Source organism: Hyperolius riggenbachi, chromosome 12 (genome assembly GCF_040937935.1).
Source record: "Hyperolius riggenbachi isolate aHypRig1 chromosome 12, aHypRig1.pri, whole genome shotgun sequence".
NCBI lineage: Eukaryota > Metazoa > Chordata > Amphibia > Anura > Hyperoliidae > Hyperolius > Hyperolius riggenbachi.
Genome location: NC_090657.1, coordinates 73,831,619 through 73,852,068, shown reverse-complemented (window position 1 = coordinate 73,852,068; position 20,450 = coordinate 73,831,619). Strand labels below are relative to the sequence as shown.

At 44.0% G+C, this 20,450-nt stretch overlaps 1 protein-coding gene across 3 annotated transcripts in view; it reads right to left on the bottom strand.

Moving 5' to 3' along the window:
• NECAB3 (N-terminal EF-hand calcium binding protein 3) overlaps positions 1-20,450 on the bottom strand; it is a 125,423-nt gene that overhangs the window by 84,948 nt on the left and 20,025 nt on the right. For all 3 annotated transcript variants that reach the window (XM_068262685.1, XM_068262686.1, XM_068262687.1), the window contains exon 3: positions 13,684-13,792. In XM_068262685.1, the coding sequence (XP_068118786.1) occupies positions 13,684-13,792 (109 nt within the window). The remainder of the gene's footprint in view (positions 1-13,683; positions 13,793-20,450) is intronic.

Below are 20,450 nucleotides of genomic sequence, written 5' to 3'. Positions count from 1 at the left end.
ATTAAAATATATACATTAAAAAATGTCATCCTTATGTGTTGCCCAATACAGAGCCCTGGAAACCGTCACTAGCTGTTGTTGAACACGCCGTCCTGCCTGTTCCGCTTGCTCATTGCACTTTGCGGAAGCGTACAAGCTGTTCAACTTTCCCTCAAGATGTCACCCGCGGAACTTGTGATCTTGTGCATTCTGCTATTATTTGCGGCCTAACAGGCAATCATCTGTCACCTTCAGAGCCGGCTGACAAAAAGTTTAGTGTTTTTCACATTTCATTATTTCCAAATGATCTGTGTCCCAGAAAATTCCCCGTCTCCAAATGTCAATCTTCTTCCTCTTTCCTTATCTAAGCCTATTCATGACATTATTATTTCTCTTACAATAATGAGAGTAATTTGCCACAGCTTTAAAGCTTTTTGAACAAAGGAGCTCTGAACATTTCTCCATCAAGGTTCGTGGTACACAGAGAGGAGACACGTTATTGCGTGGTTGGGTCATTGGTTCGTGTTGCAGGTTTAATTAAATGTATGTATAATGGGGGTGATTCAGAAAACGTTTCTGTTTTTGAGCTAATCTATATAAAACCATTTATAAGCACCAAAGAAACAAAAAAAAGTACTAAAAATTAGGTTTTCCCTTCCCTTATCTTGCGGCGTGTTCATTTCCTGTGGGAGGGGTCCTTAAACATGTACATCCTGTTTGTTCATGTCTATGTTAGGCTGTGAGTAAACACTTTGCTGTCAGAAACGCAACAGCCATTTTGCCTGTCCTGTTTTGCTATTGAATAAAAGTAGGAGTGGAAGTTTTATTGGAGCTATTGGAGAGTTGCAGATTTATTTCTACTGTTTGCACTGGTTACCTTCAGAAGAGGTATTTTCCTGACCCTCCATGGTATATATGGGGTAACTATCTACATAAAAACATTTAGCACCTCTCTCATTAAATATTCCACATGTGTGTATGTGTCTCTCTCTCTATGTGTCACTATCCCCCATACCCCTCTGTCTCTCCCTCTAGGTGTAACTATTACCCACTAACTCATGTGGCTGTCTCTCTCTCTATGTGGCACTATCCCCCATACACCTCTGTCTCTCCCTCTGGGTGTCACTATTCCCCATATCCCTCTGTCTCTCCCTCTAGGTGTAACTATTACCCACTAACTCATGTGGCTGTCTCTCCCTCTAGGTGTCACTATCCCCCATACCTTTCTGTCTCTCCCTCTGGGTGTCACTATTCCCCACTAGCCCTTGTGGCTGTCTCTCCCTCTAGGTGTCACTATCCCCCATACCCCTCTGTCTCTCCCTCTGGGTGTCACTATCCCCCATACCCCTCTGTCTCTCCCTCTGGGTGTCACTATCCCCCATACCTCTCTGTCTCTCCCTCTGGGTGTCACTATTCCCCACTAGCCCTTGTGTCTGTCTCTCCCTCTAGGAGTCACTATTCCCCATTCCCCCATAGGCATGGAAGTGACAGCTGTCTTGTCCATAGTTTGTCGGGAATATAGTAAGCCTCACTGATAAGCAAATTACAGCCATAAAAGTTTTCCCGGCAGAATACAACTTCTGAAAGCAGGGAGAGATAAAATACATGAACTATTAACCTTTTTCTAACTCTGGGACCCTTAATAGGCTGCCACTGATTAGCGACAGTAAAACATTCAATCTACTTTGTAAATGATTAAATATAAAAGAAAACCCCGGGATACGTAAAACAGTCATTTTTAGCAGTAGGAGGATAAAGATAATTGTTTATCTCATCAGTTTATTTTCACCTCGGGTTCACTTTAAATGCCAGACGCCTCCAGGTCTAGTTACGCCACCAGTAATATTCCTCACCGCACGTCTTCTGTATCACCAACCGTATCATAATTACTTTAGCTCATTACAAGGCAGCGCATGGATGTGACTGATTAAAATGAGCAATTAGGATTGTTTTGTCTGCTGTAGGTCTCCTGTGATCTATTAAAGGTACACTTAACCAAGAATAGTGTGGAGTATCCTGATATGCCCTGGTACTTCGTGTCTCTCAGAAACAAGTAAACTGGAACCATGTAGTTCAGATAATGAGAGAGAGGGCTTTGCCTCTGCAACTGAGCCAGTTATAAGTGGTTTGCATACCGTACGTAAAAAAAAAATCAGAAGTGTATAGACACATAAACACTGCATACCTGACCAATACATTGTGGAGCGACGCTCCGCCCCCATCGCACTGCAACACAAAAAACTTTATTCATATGACCCTGCGGCGAAGTGCACCGACGAGGTCATATGCATAGTGCTGACACCTTCCCCACTGCCCTGCACACCCCTCACACCTCCCCCACTGCCCTGCACACCCCTCGCACTCCCTTCGCCGCGTGAAGTACTCCCTGCTAGACAGGAAGTACATCAGTGAGATTCCAGGGTTCACCGTTGTATTTGTGTCATTCCGTGCATGCGTGCCGCACTGCCAACAAATTTAAAATCCCTGCATTGCCCATTGATTTACATGCATTTACATGCATTCCGTCGCATTGCAGCAGGTTGGCGACCAATTGGGAACTTCCGGGCCAATGTGCTAGGCCCCATTGCCTCGCATTGTTGTTGCATTACCCTGCAGAAAAACACGTTAATGCAACGCACACTTGCAAAGCAAGAGCAAAAGGAGCCTAAAGAGAACCTTAGGCGGATGCTAACAAAAAGGATAGATATTTATCTATGAAGAGGGGGCCACGGGTGCAGTCCAGAAGTCTCTAAAAGTTCACAACCGCACTTCTTTTCGTGCACAAGGGCGGCCGTGCTGCACTCACGTGAGTAGTGCTGCTGCATCTGCGCAGTACCACAGGCTTATTATGCAGGGGCCGCCATACTTGTCAGGTGCAGTACGGACAAACTCGTACATGGCGGGGAGTGCAGCCCATATCCAACAAACACTTTACAGATATGTTTTGGGGCTCCGGGTGCTGACCATGGTGCTGACATCACACTGTGGGAGCCTTGTTGCATTGTGGGAAATAACAGCTGTTTCCAACTGCCAAAAAAGCAAGCATCAGCTACTTCCAGTGACATCACCTGCCTGCAGTAAAGATGACACCATGTGATATTTTTTGGAATGTAAATCAGGGAGAGGAAAGATTTTACAATGGGCAAACACTGACTAAATCATTTATACACAATTATTGTAAAAATTAAGCACTTTTGTTCATTACGTTATTTTCACTGGAGTTCCTCTTTAACGTTAGAGAGGTTAAAGGACACCTAAAGTGACAGAGATATGAAGCCTGTCGCATTTATTTCCTTTTAGACAATACCAATTGCCTGGCTGGCTTGCTATTTCCATGCCTCTAGCACTTTTAGCCATAGACCCTGAACAAGCATGCATATCAGATAATTGACTGAAGTCTGACTGGATTGCATGCTTGTATCAGGTGTGTGATTCAGACGCTACTACTGCCAGAAAGTTTAGCCGAACGCCAGGCAATTAATATTGTTTCAAAGAAATAAATATGGCAGCCTCCATATCCCTCTCGCTTCAGTTCTCCTTAAAAGTGTATGGTCAGTTTTCAGTATTAGCTTCCCCAATGTAGGCTACAGTTTTTCTTCATTTAATTCAATGTTCTAATCTAGGCTGGTTAAGGGGAGATAAAGCCAACTCTCCCTCTGCTCAAGGGACTTGTGTAAATAAAATCATACAAAGAGTTTAGAGGGGGAGACTTTTTCAGGAGTTGTTATGCAAGCTATAGATTGGTGTCAAGGTAGCCATACACTGGTCGATTTGCCATCAGATCGACCAACAGATAGATCCCTCTCTGATCGAATCTGATCAGAGAGGGATTGTATGGCTGCCTTTACTGCAAACAGATTGTGAATCCATTTCAGCATGAAACCGATCACAATCTGTGAAGCTGCCGCTGCCACCGCCCCCCCCCCCCCCCCTGCATACATTACCTGTTCCGGCCGGCGCGACTCCCCCGGTCCCCGCTGTCTTCTTCTCTGCGATGGGCTCCGGGTCCGGCTGGCTTCACTGAACTTCCTGCCGGTGGAAGTTTAAACAGTAGAGGGACAGGAAGTTCAGTGAAGCCAAGCCAGCCGGACCCGGACTCGGAGCCCAGCGCGGAGAAGAAGGCAGCGGAGACCGGGGGAGTCCCGCTGGCCGGAGCAGGTAATGTATTGCTGCTAGATTCGAACGCCGCTATCGACGCACTACCGACCCGCTGGTGATCGAGCAAAATCTTACGCACGGACGGATCGACGGGAACAATTGATTTCGGACGGAAATCGATCATTCTGTCAGCGTATGCGCAACGATTTCACAGCAGATTCGATCACAATGATTGAATCTCCTGTATATCGGCGGGAAAATCGTTAGGTGTATGGGCCCCTTCAGAGAGAAATACTAGAAAATGTCTGCAGTCTCAGTGTAGAACGGAAAAGGATGTAGTTGGGATCAGTGGTGGTGGTGGTGTGAGCTGTAACAGGAAGTAGTTGGGATCAGTGATAGTGGTGTGAGCAGTAACGTTGCTAGTATCCTAAGAGATCGGGGCACTTTTGGGCCCTCCAGCTCGAAAATGGGTGTGGCCACGCACCAGAGTGTGGGTGTGATTATGGGTGGGGCCAAATTTACATGAACTTAACAGCAGTCTATGTAGGCCTGCCCAGCAAAATGTTGGATGAAGCACCCCCCTCTCGATTAATACACAAAAAAAGGCAGCATATCAAATAAATAGGCAGTGTCACTTAAACTATACTACCTGGCTTCTGTGCTGGCTAGTTAGCTTTCCGCTCGGCAGGCTGAGAAGTTCCCCCATAGCATTCTCTCACCTTTTAGTGGACCCCCTTCCATGCTCCCATGGGCTCCCCATTGAAGCACCACAACTCCCAGCATGCTCCAATAAAGGCATCAAAGCACCACAGCACCCAGTATGCCCACATAGAGGTTCTACAGCACCCTGTATAACCCCGATTAATGCACCACAGCTCCCAGCATGTCTGCCACTGATGTCTGGGGGACATCTGGGGCATTCCAGAATAGATCCGGGACACGTGCCACTGATCTTTGGGGCTAGCAACGCCCCTGGGTGTGAGCTGTATCGAACCTGCAGGTCTGTCGCCCCCTTCCCGCCCATGTTGGGATCAGCATTAGTTATTTTTCAAAAGCAGGTGTTAAGGGAGACCAAGGCACTGATGTATCCTCAAAATAAAAGGAATCTATCTGCTAAAGAATGGAGAGCTTTGAAATGGCTAAAATCTTACTAGGATTTGACTGTCAAAAAAGCGGACAAAGGTGGCAACATTTTTGTCATGTCCACCACCAATTACATCAAGGAGGCCATAAGACAGCTGGTGGACACTTAAACCTACCTTAGATTAAAGGGGGATCCCACTTATCACTACCAAAATCAATTAAGAAATCTTTTTAGAAAGGGAGTACAAGTAGGAGTTCTAGATGAAAAGTTAGGAGAAGATTTATTTCTCCCTTTTCCTAAGAAACCAGTGATTTATTTTTTTGCCTACGGTCCATAAATCCCTGGTGGACCCCCTGTGCAGGCCCATCGTCTCAGGTTGGGGCTCAGTAACTGAGTTCCTTTGCAAGTACCCCGATCATGTCCTTAGACCTCGGTCAACATTTGTCCCATCCTATTTGAAGGACACAACCCATGTCCTGCAAATAGTACAGCAGTTAAAGTGGCGAAGGGGGGACAGCCTTGCCACAATTGATGTGGTAAACCTGTACAACAGGATACCGCAGAAGATGAGGGTTGGGGCTGTCCTCGAACATGACTATGGTTGGAAATCTGACCCGGATGAGTGTCTTCCTGGATGAGTGTCTTTTGTTTGTTCTAGAACATAATGCCTTCAGATTTGAGGGGAGATGGTACAAACAAATAGCTGGTACAGCTATGGGAACGTTGGTAGCTCCGACTTTCGCCAATCCTTTTTTGGCAAAATGGGAAAAGGAATATATCTATGGGGAGAGAAATCCCTATAGATATGACCTGAGGACATGGTCGAGGTACGTGGATGATATGCTTGTCATCTGGGCGTCCACCAGGGACATATTTGACCACTTCATGGACTATCTAGATGAGAATAGGATGAATATGCTGTTCACAGGTGAATGATCATGTTGCTTTCCTCGATCTAACACTTGAGGTACAAGGAGATGCCCTTATCACAAAGGGATATAAGAAGAGCACAGCAACAAATTCAGTATTGCACAATGATAGCTATCACCCCCCACATGTCAAATCAGCTATTCCTTATGGCCAATTTTGAGGTTAAAAATAAATAATGCCAAAGAGCAGGATTTTGAGATACAGTCAGGTGAGATGTACCAGAGATTTATTGAGAGAGGATATGATGCTGCAACCCTCGATAGGGCATTGGAGAAAGTTAGGAAACAGGATATGGACCAGTTGATGGGACAGATGGGAGGAGCTTTCCAGGCCAATGATAAATCGGAAGGGAATGAAAACTACGTGTTTGTGTTTGATTACACCCCTATGTCAGAAAGAAATTAAAGAAATTATCTTAAAAAATTGGCCCATTTTGGAATGACATACAGGCCTAGGAGAAAAGGTGTTTAGAGCGCCCACAATGCCCTATAGAAAGGGTTTTACCCTTGGTTCTATGGTCACACAAAGTGAACATGTACAGCAGCATCAGGAAAATTGATTGAGTGGTAGGAGAACCATAGGAAGCTTTCTGTGTGGTTTTTGCCCTACTTGCAACCAAATGCTAACAACAGCAAACGTTAGGATAGGTCACCTGGACTTCCAGGTCAGACATTTTATAACCTGCAGGATGGCATTTGTTGTGTATGTGCTCTTCTGTCCCTGTCTTCGATATTATATCGGTGAGACCACGCGTCCTATGTGTGAGAGACTCGTGGAACACATCAGGTCTATACGTAAAGGTGGAGGAGTACCTAGACTGGTCAAGCACTTTAGATCAGTGCAGATCATTTTACAACCTAAATGTAAAATGTTTATTATCCCATACTATCCATAAATGTAAAGGCCATATTCTTGCATGGATCCATGCTTCGGTAGAGTTAAGTGGGTTCCATGCTAGGGTAGGGGTACCTGGGTTCCATGCTTAGGTAGGGGTACGTGGTTTCCATGCTTGGGTAGGAGTACATGGGTTCCATGTTTGGGTAGAGGTACGTGGGTTCCATGTTTGGTTAGGGGTACTGGGGTTCCATGTGTGGGTAGGGGTACGTGGTTTCCATGTTTGGGTAGAGGTATGTGGTTTTCATGTTTGGTTAGGGGTACTGGGGTTCCATGTGTGGGTAGGGGTACGTGGTTTCCATGTTTGGGTAGAGGTATGTGGTTTCCATGTTTGGTTAGGGGTACTGGGGTTCCATGTGTGGGTAGGGGTACGTGGTTTCCATGTTTGGGTAGAGGTATGTGGTTTTCATGTTTGGTTAGGGGTACTGGGGTTCCATGTGTGGGTAGGGGTACGTGGTTTCCATGTTTGGGTAGAGGTATGTGGTTTCTATGTTTGGTTAGGGGTACTGGGGTTGCATGTTTGGGTAGGGGTACGTGGTCTCCATGTTTGGGTAGAGGTACGTGGTTTCCATGTTTGGTTAGGGCTACTGGGGTTCCATGTGTGGGTAGGGGTACGTGGTTTCCATGTTTGGTTAGGGGTACTGGGGTTCCATGTTTGGGTAGGGGTACGTGGTTTCCATGTTTGGGTAGGGGTATGTGGGTTCCATGTTTGGCTAGAGGTATGTGGGTTCCATGTTTGGTTAGGGGTACTGGGGTTCCATGTTTGGGTAGGGGTACGTGGTTTCCATGTTTGGGTAGGGGTATGTGGGTTCCATGTTTGGGTAGAGGTATGTGGGTTCCATGTTTGGTTAGGGTTACTGGGGTTCCATGTTTGGGTAGGGGTACGTGGTTTCCATGTTTGGTTAGGGGTACTGGGGTTCCATGTTTGGGTAGGGGTATGTGGGTTCCATGTTTGGGTAGAGGTATGTGGTTTCCATGTTTGGTTAGGGGTACTGGGGTTCCATGTTTGGGTAGGGGTATGTGGGTTCCATATTTGGGTAGAGGTATGTGGTTTCCATGTTTGGTTAGGGGTACTGGGGTTCCATGTTTGGGTAGGGGTATATTGGTGAGAAATTGGGTCTCACACTGCAGAGGAGAAGCTCAGTCATTATGTATGCAGCGCTGGCCCGATCATCCTTTTATTTCCTGTATTATTTCTCAGTGTGTACAGAAGCTACAATACATGTAATCACGGTTTTGCTAAAGAATGGATAATGTGAAAAGTGATCTTCCTTATAACGCCGTATAATTTCCCTATAATAAAAGCGATCCTGACAGAGCCGTAATCTTAAAGACTTATCTGCGGTTGTTACTGCGGCCAGCTGAGCTTTTTTACCAAGACCAAATGAGGCTTAATTGGTTGCTATAACGATTGTCTCTGCTCCTGACTCAGAGGTATTCTGCAATTCACTAGTCGTGTTCTATGCATAACCTTCAGTCATTTCTGCTTTCAAATGCGCTTCTTTTGTGCTGTCAAACACACAAATGTCACCATTCTCGACAGTTATGCCTTCATTAAAACCCCAGTACATGCAGTTTTTTTTTTTTTTTTTTTTTTTTTTTGTATGCATTTAATAACACATTGTTTTAAGAAACAATGGCCTCAATTCACTAAGCTTAACTCCTGTCCTTATTAACTCTTCTGAGCTGTTTTACAGTTATCACAATGATATCACCATGGTGATAACTGTAAAACAGCTCAGAATAGTTATTAAAGACAGGAGTTAAGCTTAGTGAATTGTGTATATAAATGTTTTATAAAAAAATTAAAAAAAATTAAAAAAAGAAAAAGCTACTTGCTGACTCCTAGTCAGTCTAAACCCCTCCCCCTTTAGTCACATGGGCATTTCATCTGAATCTGTCATTATCATTTGTCACACACTCTGCAGTCAGTGGGAGGGAGAAGAGTCAGGCCTCATTCATACTGTACCAGATGAAAAACTGATCCTGTAAAAACTGATCATTTTTTCAATAAAATGGATCAGTTTGTTATGTTGGGCAACAGTTTTTGAAATCGCTTTTTCCCTTCCGTTTTAAGTCATTACCCACTCGGTGTATTGCCATTCAGAGACAGATTTATCATAAGGCACTGTAGGTTTGTGCCTACAGGCGCCTTATGGTGCGGAGGCGGCTCCCCGAATGTCCCCTATGCAGTGCAAAAGCAGGGAGCGCGATCACTGTCACCTCCACGGCCCGCCACATCTGCGATCACGTCTCCCTTTGCAGCTGTCCAGCTGCACACAGTGATAGGCGTGTTGTGTGGTCCCCCCAGTGGCTGCACACCACCGTACTTAATCATGCTTGCATCGCTGCCACTTGAGCTGCATGCATAGATTTCAGGGGGCAACACACACTGGCTCAGAGAGAGATAGCAGAGGTAGGCTGATGATGCAACAAGCACAGCCTGTAGGATAAAGCTCCCCCTCCCCCATGTGTACATTGGTGCAGCCTGTCTGAGCCAGCCAGTGACACAGTGCCATGTGCTGTGCCGGTTTTTGAAAGAGAGCCAGCTCTGCAGTAAAATAAGTCAGTAAGACAGCATTACCCAGATAGATTCATAGGTTGGGTAATGTAGTGACATTTTTTATAGCAATGTGAATGAGGCCTAACATACTTACTTGCTGTGGGTTACTCACATTGTTTATGGGGTTGACTTGTGGGGCCCAGTTGACTGGTGTTCCCTAATTTCAGATTCTATGAATGCCTTCAGGCAGGGCCGGGCCGAGGCAGAGGCGAGAGAGGCTCCAGCCTCAGGACGCAGTATAGGAGGGGGCGCACAACTCATGCAGCTGTCATTCCCCTATTGTGTTTGTAGCAAAGAGAAATAAGAAAAGGGCATACATGGCAGTGACTGCAAGCCAGATAACTAGAGATTAAGGTGTTGGGGGGGGGGGGGGGTTGGGGGCCCTGGGGCACCTCTTAGTCCAATAGCAATCAGCGTGTGACAGCTGGGGTGGGAGGGATGGAGGGGCGCACTTAGGTGTCTCAGCCTTGGGTGCTGGAAGACCTTGTCCCGGCTCTGCCTTCAGGAGACCTGCTCATGTGATGGGTAGTGTTGCTGTCCGGACCACATGGTTCGGAACCCGAACAGCCACATTCAGCAGCATCACAGCACCGGACAGCAGGATTGGATGCATTCTATTTAGCTCTGGTACTTTCTCCTGCCAGCTTGTTATCAGGGAGTATCATAGCTTAATAAAACGCACCCTGTCCGGCTGTCCGGTGCTGAATCCGGCTTTTCAGGTTACGAACCACATAGTCCTGAATTTGTGACTGGATAGCGTACTGGTTAAGGGCTCTGCCTCTGACACAGAAGACCAGCCTTCTAATCTCAACTCTTCCTGTTCAGTAAGTCATGCCCCCACCACATGGCTAATCATGTATCCTATGAAGAGATCACGAGCAAAAGATGTATTTTCATTATTCAGACCATACTGTACTTTCCTCTCTATATTTACTCCTTTTCCACGTACATATTGTAACGACACCAGTGAGCTGGGCGCAGGGTGAGCAAAAGGACGGCTCACCCTGCTGCTGCTCTAATTCCCGGTGGCATTAAAAATTATTCCACCTACAAGTTGTAGCAACTTGGAGGGAGGGGTAATTCAGGGTCTGGTGATCACAGCATAGCATTAGTTCTACGGCGACCAGCTTCGGTGCTTGGTGCTGAGCGCCGAGTGCTAAAATGACCTGCTTCAACTTTTCCTTCATATTAGCATCCAAAAGTAAGCATCACAAACATTTTGTAGAGTTTTTCAACATAATTGTAGCATGTTTCCCTTTATGAAAGATGGTATTTGTATTATTATTAACATAGCGTGATCTGAAGGACCACTTGACATGTATGTACTGGTTAGGAGTAATCAATTAACTCTTTATTTGAATCTTCATAACATGGTTCAGGTTGTCAAAAATGGAAAAAGTAGGCTAATACATCAAAGCCAGGCTTGACAGGGGGGAGGGTGCTCCTACCAAAATGTTGTTTTTTTCATGTATAAGCCTACTTTTTCCATTTTTGACAACATGAACCATGTTCTGAAGATTGAAAAAGGGCTAATTTATTACACAATTATGGAGCTGGTTTATCTTCAAGTCTTCTTTGATTGTTTCTCCTCACTGAGCAGGGACTTTGGACCTACAGCACATCTCATTGGTTGGTGGGTGCAGCCTACAATTCTCTTGTTCCTCCATTTAGGAGTACTCAATATTTGTGTGCAAAACTTTTCAAACTCCCTTTATGCTTTTAAAGTAATCATCAATCAACTAATGCTACCCCCAGTACTATTTATCCGGTGTTTTTTCCAGCCCCTGGTAGCTGCTATGTCTCTCGCTGAAGCTCCGCTCTCCGTTGCTGGCTCCCAGTCAATCAACTCCACGTGGTCCGAAGCGTACTATACAGGCGCAGTAGAGGATGACCAGGAGGTTGTGCTGCGCACTGTCGGAGACCGGGGGCCAGCGACTGAGAGCGAAGCTGTGGCAAGGGACATAGCGGCTTCCAGGGGCTGGAGGAAGCCCTGGGTAGCATTAGTTACTTGATGACTCCTTTAATTAACTAATATACTATACATCATCACGGATAGGCTGACTTTTTGACATCCACATTTTGGGTTAAAAGTCTGTGGGTGACATACCGTGGATGTAATGTGTGGGGGAACTGTATACAAAGTGCACTACAGAGCATGCTTCAGTATGTATGTCCAGAGCATGCTTCAGTATGTACAGTATATACCTGTCCTCGCTCAGGCTTGCATCCTCTAGTGTCCTTGGAACCTTTCCTAAGTGGCCACTAGAGCTCCAGCCTCAGTGAGATCACATGACGGTGAGCCTGGAGCTCTGGTGGCCAGTTCAGGAGCTGCACGGGTCACTAGAAGTAGCAAGCTGGAGTGAGAGCAGGTACAGTAGCTATACATGCTGACGCACACTCTGCAGCACTTTGTGCACCAGATGGCACACTCCAATGCGCGCTCTTCATTAGGGGCAACTGCGACACATTGGAAGGTTTGTCAATCTGCAGGTCAGAGCTTCAGGACTATTATTTAGACCAAAAGTGAGGATGTCAGCTGGAGAGCAGGAACGCTTATCCATGCATGTATACGGTACTTCCAGGCTTATTTATACATGAATTTCCATGTTTATGTATCCCAAAAAATGCAAAAATTACTACTTCATGTACTCCCGAAACAAAGCCCAAGTATCCCTTGGGATACGCATACCACATATTGAGAACCCAGACTCAGGGGACTAGAATAACATTTAGAGTCACAGAAACAGATTTTATTACAGAAAACACATATTTACACAGATGTGTACACCAGACCTAGAAAAGGACCAAGGAAAAAGATAGAGGGAGATTTAGATCCAAAACAGGGTCTGTCCCTGCAAAAGAGAAAGAGCTGGGAGCTTTGCTTTTTTGGGAGAATTTTGGACTCTGCTCCAGTGAAGAGTTACTCTATGTTGTCATCAAAACAGAACGTATGACCAATCTCGTAGGGAGAGAGCTGCATGTGTTTGTGTAATAGAGATGGACATTAATATGACCGTTATCGGTGATACCAATAGGCAGAATACTGGTAATGTTCTGTTACCAGTATTCTACTATCAGATTTGTGACTGTGGTTAATTTTTTTGCCCAGGTTTCCGATATCTTTTTTCTAAATGAAGCCTTCCTGCTACCTGATGCCTTCTAATGCCTAACCCCCAACTCCCCCCATTTCATTTTTAAACCCCACATGCTATTGTAAATGTTTTCATCATATCTAACACTAGCATCACCTCCTCCTCATACACACACATATCGCGATTCCCTTCCAAAACACCTAACCCCTAACCTACCCCCCTTCATTGTAACAGCTAATGCTAGCATCCCAAACACATTCCTAGATATCTTATCCTAACCTCCTCACCCTGACTATCTTTCCCATACCCTATCTCTAACCCTCCTAACCTTAACCTATAGCCTAAACACCCTGTAAATTTGATATCCAGGGTTTGGCTATCTTGTATCGGATTTACAGGGTGATATGGTTATAGGTTACAACCTGAAATACAGATACCCGGAGCTCAGTTGTACAATAGCCGAGCCTTGGCATCTAACGAAATATTGGCTATGCAATAGTTGATCAGATAACAGCTTGGATACAAACTCGGCACGTGGCCAGCACATAATTTATACATACATACATACATACATACAGCACATCATTTACCCAATCATCACCAGCAGGCGCCCAAATTACCTTTTTTTGGAAAAAGCTACAGTCTTGTCCCATCTTCCTAGATAATTCGCCTTTGGGAGAGTCTGGCTCTTACACACTGTTCCCCTACCATTGGCTTGAGCACATGGACTTGGTCAAGCCAAGCACACAGTGATGGGGAATGTGGCAAAGGTTACAAAGGCCGGGGGCTTGGGCGGTTGGAGCCTAAGGGCGCATCTGGACATGAAATAGGGGTTGCTACATGTGAAAGAGAAGGATGAAAATGGGGGGCAAAACACATGGAAGGGGAGCCCCAACATACTGCTGCACATGGAAGGGGAGCCCCAACATACTTGGCCTAGGGGCAGAAAAAGTATAAATCAGGCCTTAGACACGAGTAATGGGATGGTCAGATCAATCTTGCACAACCAGTGGGGCTACAGGTGGCTTTGGTCATATACATACTTGGTTTTCTGATTGTCTATCCGGATGAACATCTTTTGTAGTTCTTCCTGATTGAGGACCCCATCAGAAAAATAAGTCTGGAATTCTTCAAAGGACAGCTTGCCGTCATCTGGAAGAGATCAGCATTCGATCACCGTAGAGAAGAGCACACATTCATCTCTAGATCTCTTATCAGCGTACATCGAACACGTAAACATACCCCACACAAATTTCCATCCTGGCATGGAGTCCATACACAGGATGATCTTTGTAGATGTGCTGGTTGTGTTTAGAACATGACATGCAGTAATTAGCCAGTGTAGCGGATGTACGTTTGGATGAATCAGTAGTAGTACAAGAGTTGGCAATGGAGGTAGACAATCTGTCCTAAGATAGTTTGCCAAACAACATTGTGTCTGCTGCCAATTTGTGGATCTGAACAAGCAACATACTTAAAGAGACACTGAAGCGAAAAAAAAATATATGATATAATGAATTGGTTGTGTACTGAATAATTACTAGAAGATTAGCAGCAAAGAAAATATTCTCATATTTTATTTTCAGGTATATAGTGTTTTTTCTAACATTGCATCATTCTCTAATATGTGCAGATTACACAACACTCAGCATTCAAAATGATTCTTTCAGAGCAGTCTGTGAACTAATGACCTCTCCTCTGGCAGAGGAAAAGTAAACAATTAACTAACAGTTGAGATAATAAAAGTCAGAAGACAGCCCTCTCTGGGACTTTGAAAGTCGTAGAGCTTAATGGCTTTTTTGCATAGAGATAGCAACTGGAGTTTCTTAACTATTCCTGTACTGGAAACAATTAGACCGATGTATCTGATCTTAATGTTTTATTTCTTAGCTGTACTACACATACAAATCATAATATCATAATTTTTTTTTCGCTTTAGTATCTCTTTAAAGAACACCAATTGTACAACTGCATGATATACCATTAAAGGACAATAGAAGTGAGAGGTATAAGGAGGCTGACATATTTATTTGCTTTCAAAGTGACACTGAAGCGTGAAAAAACACTTATAGTATAATGAATTGCATGTATAGTATGGATAATTAATAGTACATTAGTAGCAAAGGAAAGAGTCTCATATTTTTACTTTCAGTTATATATATTTTTCCCTAACATTGCATCATTCTCTAATATTTGCAGTTTACAAACTACTCTGCATTTTAAACTATGACACTCTGCAGTAAAATCTTATCTGAAGTTGCCTTTCATTGTTTCTTTGAATTATAAGGGCTTCAAAAAATAGCACTGTAGCAAGCTGACCAAGTTTGGTCTCAGAGAAGCTCTTTTCCATAGATAACAACTGAAGTTTCTTAACTCTTCCTCTACTGGAAACAATATAAGATTCTTATCTGTGCTACTAATGTTCTGTTTCTTAGCTGTACTACACATACAAATCATTATATTATAAGTTTATTTTCATTTCAGATTCCCTGTAAACAATACCAGTTGCCTGGCTATCCTGCTGATCCTCTGCCTCTAATCCTTTTGCTGTTTTTTTCTTACAATTTTAATTTAAAAATTATTAAGTGAGTTTTTGCCCATTGTAAAATCTTTCCTCACCCCTGATTTACATTCTGAATTTATCACAGGTGGCGGCACCTTTAGCACTGGCAGGTGCACTCTGCGGACTGTTCGTATACCAAGAGCTCTAAAGACAAAAGAAAATGGGGGGGGGGGGATTCTGCATACTAAACAGCTTAGGCTAAGCTTCAGTGGGAGAGCAGAACTATAGCAATATACTGTATATATAGCTATAGGAAGTCTTTCTAATGCTGAAACCAGGATATTTAACAAGTGCGTGTCCTGAATAATATACTGCATTTTACTATATATGTCATTATGGTTCCTTGACTTGGGAGGGGTTCATTAGCATTGATATTACCGATTGTTTGAGAGGCTGCCCCATGCCTTGCTGCACTAGGCTGCACTGCTCTGTACTGGGTGGTTGAGTAGCAGATAGCAGACTTGAGGAGAGTCTCTGGGGATACTAAGACAAATGTAATTTTATTACACACAGATAAAAATGACCAGTGATAACCAGAGATGGATTATGATGTAATGGGACCCCTTTGTGTTCTTTTTGGAAAGCTGAAGTGGAGAGGCGTAAAAAAAGATGGCAGGTGGGCCCAGGGTCGGGCTGAGGCAGAGGCGGGAGAGGCTTCAGCCTCAGGGCGCAGTGTGGGAGAGGGGTGCAGGGTCGGGCCGAGGCAGAGGCAAGAGAGGCTCCAGCCTCAGGGCGCAGTGTGGGAGAGGGGCGCAGGGTCGGACCGAGGCAGAGGTAAGAGAGGCTCCAGCCTCAGGGCGCAGTGTAGGAGGGAGCACACAACCCACTCAGCTATCATTCCCCTATTGTGTTTGTAGCAGAGAGAAATAAGAAAAGGGGATACATGGCAGTGACTGCAAGCCAGATAACTAGAGATTAAAGAGAAACTCCGACCAAGAATTTAACTTTATCCCAATCAGTAGCTGATACCCCCTTTTACATGAGAAATCTATTGCATTTCACAAACAGACCATCAGGGGGCGCTGTATGACTGATATTGTGGTGAAACCCATCCCACAAGAAGCTCTGAGTTCCGCAGTACTCTGGGCAAACTGCCACAATGTAACAATGTTCACAGACAGGAAATGGCTGTTTACAGCTGTCTGTAACAGCCAGAACAGCTAGAAACAGCCACATAACCTGCCCACAGTAACAATGTCACCATGTAATACATGTCAGAATGTAAATCTGGGAGAGGAAAGATTTTACAATGAGCAAACACTGACTAAATCATTTATACATAATTATGGTAAAAATGAAGCACTTTTTTTATTACATTATTTTCACTGGAGTTCCTCTTTAAGATGTTTGAGGGGTTGGGGGCCCTGGGGCGCCTCTTAATCTAATAGCAATCAGTGTGTGATGGCTGAGATGGGAGGGTTGGGGGGTTGTGTACTTGGCTGATCTGTAATTGGTTTATGTTCAATTCTGCTTTGTGTTGATTGGTTAGCTATAGTATTTAACCATTTCAGCCCGCTGGGATTTTTCACCTTATGCATCAGAGCAATTTTCACCTCCCATTCATTCGCTAATAACGTCATCTATATATTGTTTTGTCCGCCACTAATTAGGCTTTCTTTAGGTGGTACATTTTGCTAAGAATTTTTTTTTTTGATAAATGCATTTTAACAAGATTAACCCATTCGCGTTCCGTCGTTTTCACTTGAGCAATGTTCACCTCCCATTCATTAGCCTATAACTTTATCACTACTTACAATTTATTGATCTATATCTTGTTTTTTCCGCCACCAATTAGGCTTTCTTTGGGGGGTACATTTTGCTAAGAGCCACTTTACTGTAAATGCATTTTAACAGGAAGAATAAGAAAAAAACTGAAAAAATTCATTTTACATAGAGAAGAGGGTGTAGGCAGCGCTTCCAAATACAGAAGGCTGCACCTGAGTTGATTTAGCTGCAAAGAAGTGCAGAGCTCCAATGGACCATATTACACAACATGCATTCAAACAGGTACAGCAATGGAGGGCGTTAGCTTCAGCAAATAATGTGTGCACAAATCATTTCCTACTAGACTTCCCCCCGGCGTTGACATGCCCCCTCGGGGAAGACCTAACCACTAACCTAACATTAAAAGCATAACTTACCTGGTGCGACTTATCATACAATGGTATACACATTTCTTCAAGACAGACAAACAAAAATGACAGCGCTCACAGGCTGCAACTGGCTTATAAACCATGAAGGGGCGTGTACAGACCCCCAAGGGCTAAATACACGCCTTGAATCCAAATCAGATGCAAAATTATGCAAATTAAGTGCAAATTTATGTGCTAGTCCCTAATCTAAAATTTGAATGCAGATTGGATGCAGTCTTATAAGCCAGTTGCAGCCTGTGAGCGCTATCATTTTTGTTTGTCTGTCTTGTTAGGTTAGTGGTTAGGTCTTCCCCGAGGGGGCACGTCAACGCCGGGGGGAAGTCTAGTAGGAAGTCTAGCGGCTGTGATTTATGGGGGATAGCAGAGCGCAGGGGGAACTTAGGGGGGATTGAGATAGCAACAGAGGCTGGGCAGTATAGGCAGACCCAGCCTCTGTATGCAGATTTCATTCTTCGGAAGCCACCTCGGGTTCTCTTTAAACAAAAAACATTTCTTTGTTACAGCTCATACAAATCCTAAAATAAATCTGCACAGTTTCTACTTCCTGATTCATAGAAGCAGACATATTGTTTACAGTCTGTGCTTTCAACTGGGCTTATCTGCTTATCTGCCATAGGCAGTCATGCGACACAGTAGAGGATCACATTATAACTTGAGATTAGAGACAAATGAGGGGGAATTAGACAGCCTAAACTCTCTGAATACACACAGGGTGCATTTCTCTGCTGCTATGTAGTGATGCAGCTACATAGCCGCATCGCACCGGGGGTGCCCTGAACCCAATGCACGGCAACGGGTTCTGCGCGCATCTGCCCCTCATCTTGCCCAGTCACTTCCGCATAGGGAGATGCAGAAGTGACGTGGCCACCAGCGGTAGTGATGCGAAGTGGCGAGGTAGCCGCATTTGCATCACTAATCTATGGAAAAGGGCGCTAAATGTTGAAATATAAAATAAAACCATGGGATAGCTTAAAAAAATGTCATTTTTAGGAGCAGGAGGATAAATACAATCGTTTATCTTATCCGCTTATTTTCACCTCAAGTTCACTTTAAAGCACACCTGAAGTGAGAAGAGTATGGAGGCTTCCATATTTATTTCCTTTTAAACAATGCCAGTTGCCTAGCTGTCCTGATCTTCTACCTCCAATACTTTTAGCCATAGACCCTGAACAAGCAGTCTGGCTGGATTAGCTGCATACTTGTTTCAGGTGTGTGCTGCTTAGGACTGTCAAAGAGATCAGCAGGACTGCCAGGAAACCAACATTGTTTAAGGGCTCTTTCACACTAAGACGTTGCGTTAGATGCGACGTTAAGGTCGCATAATGTGCCCCTAACGCAACGCATGTTAGCTTTGAAGTTGGACATTATATAGAGCCGCGTCATGCGTCTCGATGCGTACGTGATGCGTACTTTTTGACGCATACTATCGAACGAAAATGGCGCATGCGTCACATTTAAAAAAAAAAAAAACAGTACTGAACATGTGCAAACATTCGAACGCAGCCACATACGAGTATAACGCACAGCATGCTGCACTTCATTATACTCCAACGCAACGTGGGCACTGTGAACAGCCCATCGATTTTTCATTAATGTGAGTTGTCCTGCATTACAGGCTGCTCTAACGTGCGCCTGTAACGTCCTAATGTGAAAGCAGCCTAAAAGGACATAAATATGACAGCCATCATATCCTACTCACCTCAGGTGTATTTTAAGTTCAGTTAATTTTTAATTTTCATCATTTGCTTGATAAAAATATTGCCAGTCCCCACGGACAGATCCCTGCCTAACCCCTATCCTTTCTTTTTCCCCTCTTTCTCTCTTCTTCTGTTCTTTATTTGTCCTGACAAGTTCATTGTTCTCAAATATTTCTGTTCTGGTCCAAGTCCAGTATATAACACTTATCTGCCTTTTAAAGGTTAGGATATTTGGAATTACGACTTCATTGGTTTGATGGGCTTTTTCACACTTTTAAAAAATGTTTTATGTTAGACTATTGTCTTTACATGCCAGATGTATCCTTAGCAATACTACTTAAGCAGCCCATACACTCAGCCGATTTTCTGGCCGACCGATCGATCCCGATCGATCGATCGATCGATTGCAAATCGGTTGGCCAATCGACCGATCGACGGCCGATTTCGATCGATTTCGATGGATTTCCATCGAACTTGCAGGGTGGAAAATTTAGGTCGATCTGATGAGATTGCTTATCAGTTTGCATTGGCCTTAATGGAAATCTGATGGCAAAAAAATGCCATCAGATCGAATTTCAATAGATTTCAAACTGAAATCTATTGGAATTCTATCCTGGTAAAAAATGTTCTAAAAACGCATCAGATAGATCATCAGATGCATTTCTTATCTATCTGCTGCCAATCTGACGAGTGTATGGGCACCTTTAGTGTTGTCTATTATACTCCTTACACACTGGATTGTACCAGTACATAGATCTTGTGTGTACTGTACGTTGTTTTCTCTTGCTTTTAATTTGTTGATAAACTTTCAATAAAAAAGTTTTATTACAAAAATATTGCCAGTCAAAAATAAATAGATCACAGTATCACACACAGGAATCAAAGTACGCTCAATATTTGTGATTATCAAAAATGAGAAAAGCGCTTTGTAGAAAAGCACATGTGCGCGTGATTTGGGATTCAATCAGAGAGGAATCAGATACTTGTGCAATCAATGGAAATTTACCAACATCACCAGTTTAAAGTGACTCTGTAACAAAAATTACAACGTTTTTTTCTACCATCCTACAAGTTCCTAAACGTATTCTAATGTGTTCTGGCTCACTGCAGCACTTTGTACTATCACGGTCTCTGTAATAAATCAATGTATCTTTCCCCTGTCAGACTTGTCGGCCTGTGTCTGGAAGGCTGCCAACTCTTCCGTGCTGGTCTGTTCCTCTATGCACACTCCAGTGTGTGTTTTATTTACATAAGCCAGCAGCGTCTCTGCTATCTTATCAGTGATAGAAGAGAGCTGGATAAAAATCCTCCTCTGTGAAAGTAGCTGGCTGACACATACTGAGGGATTACAAACACAGGCACAGGCAGAGCTGTCTGCAGGAAGCCTGTAATGTTCA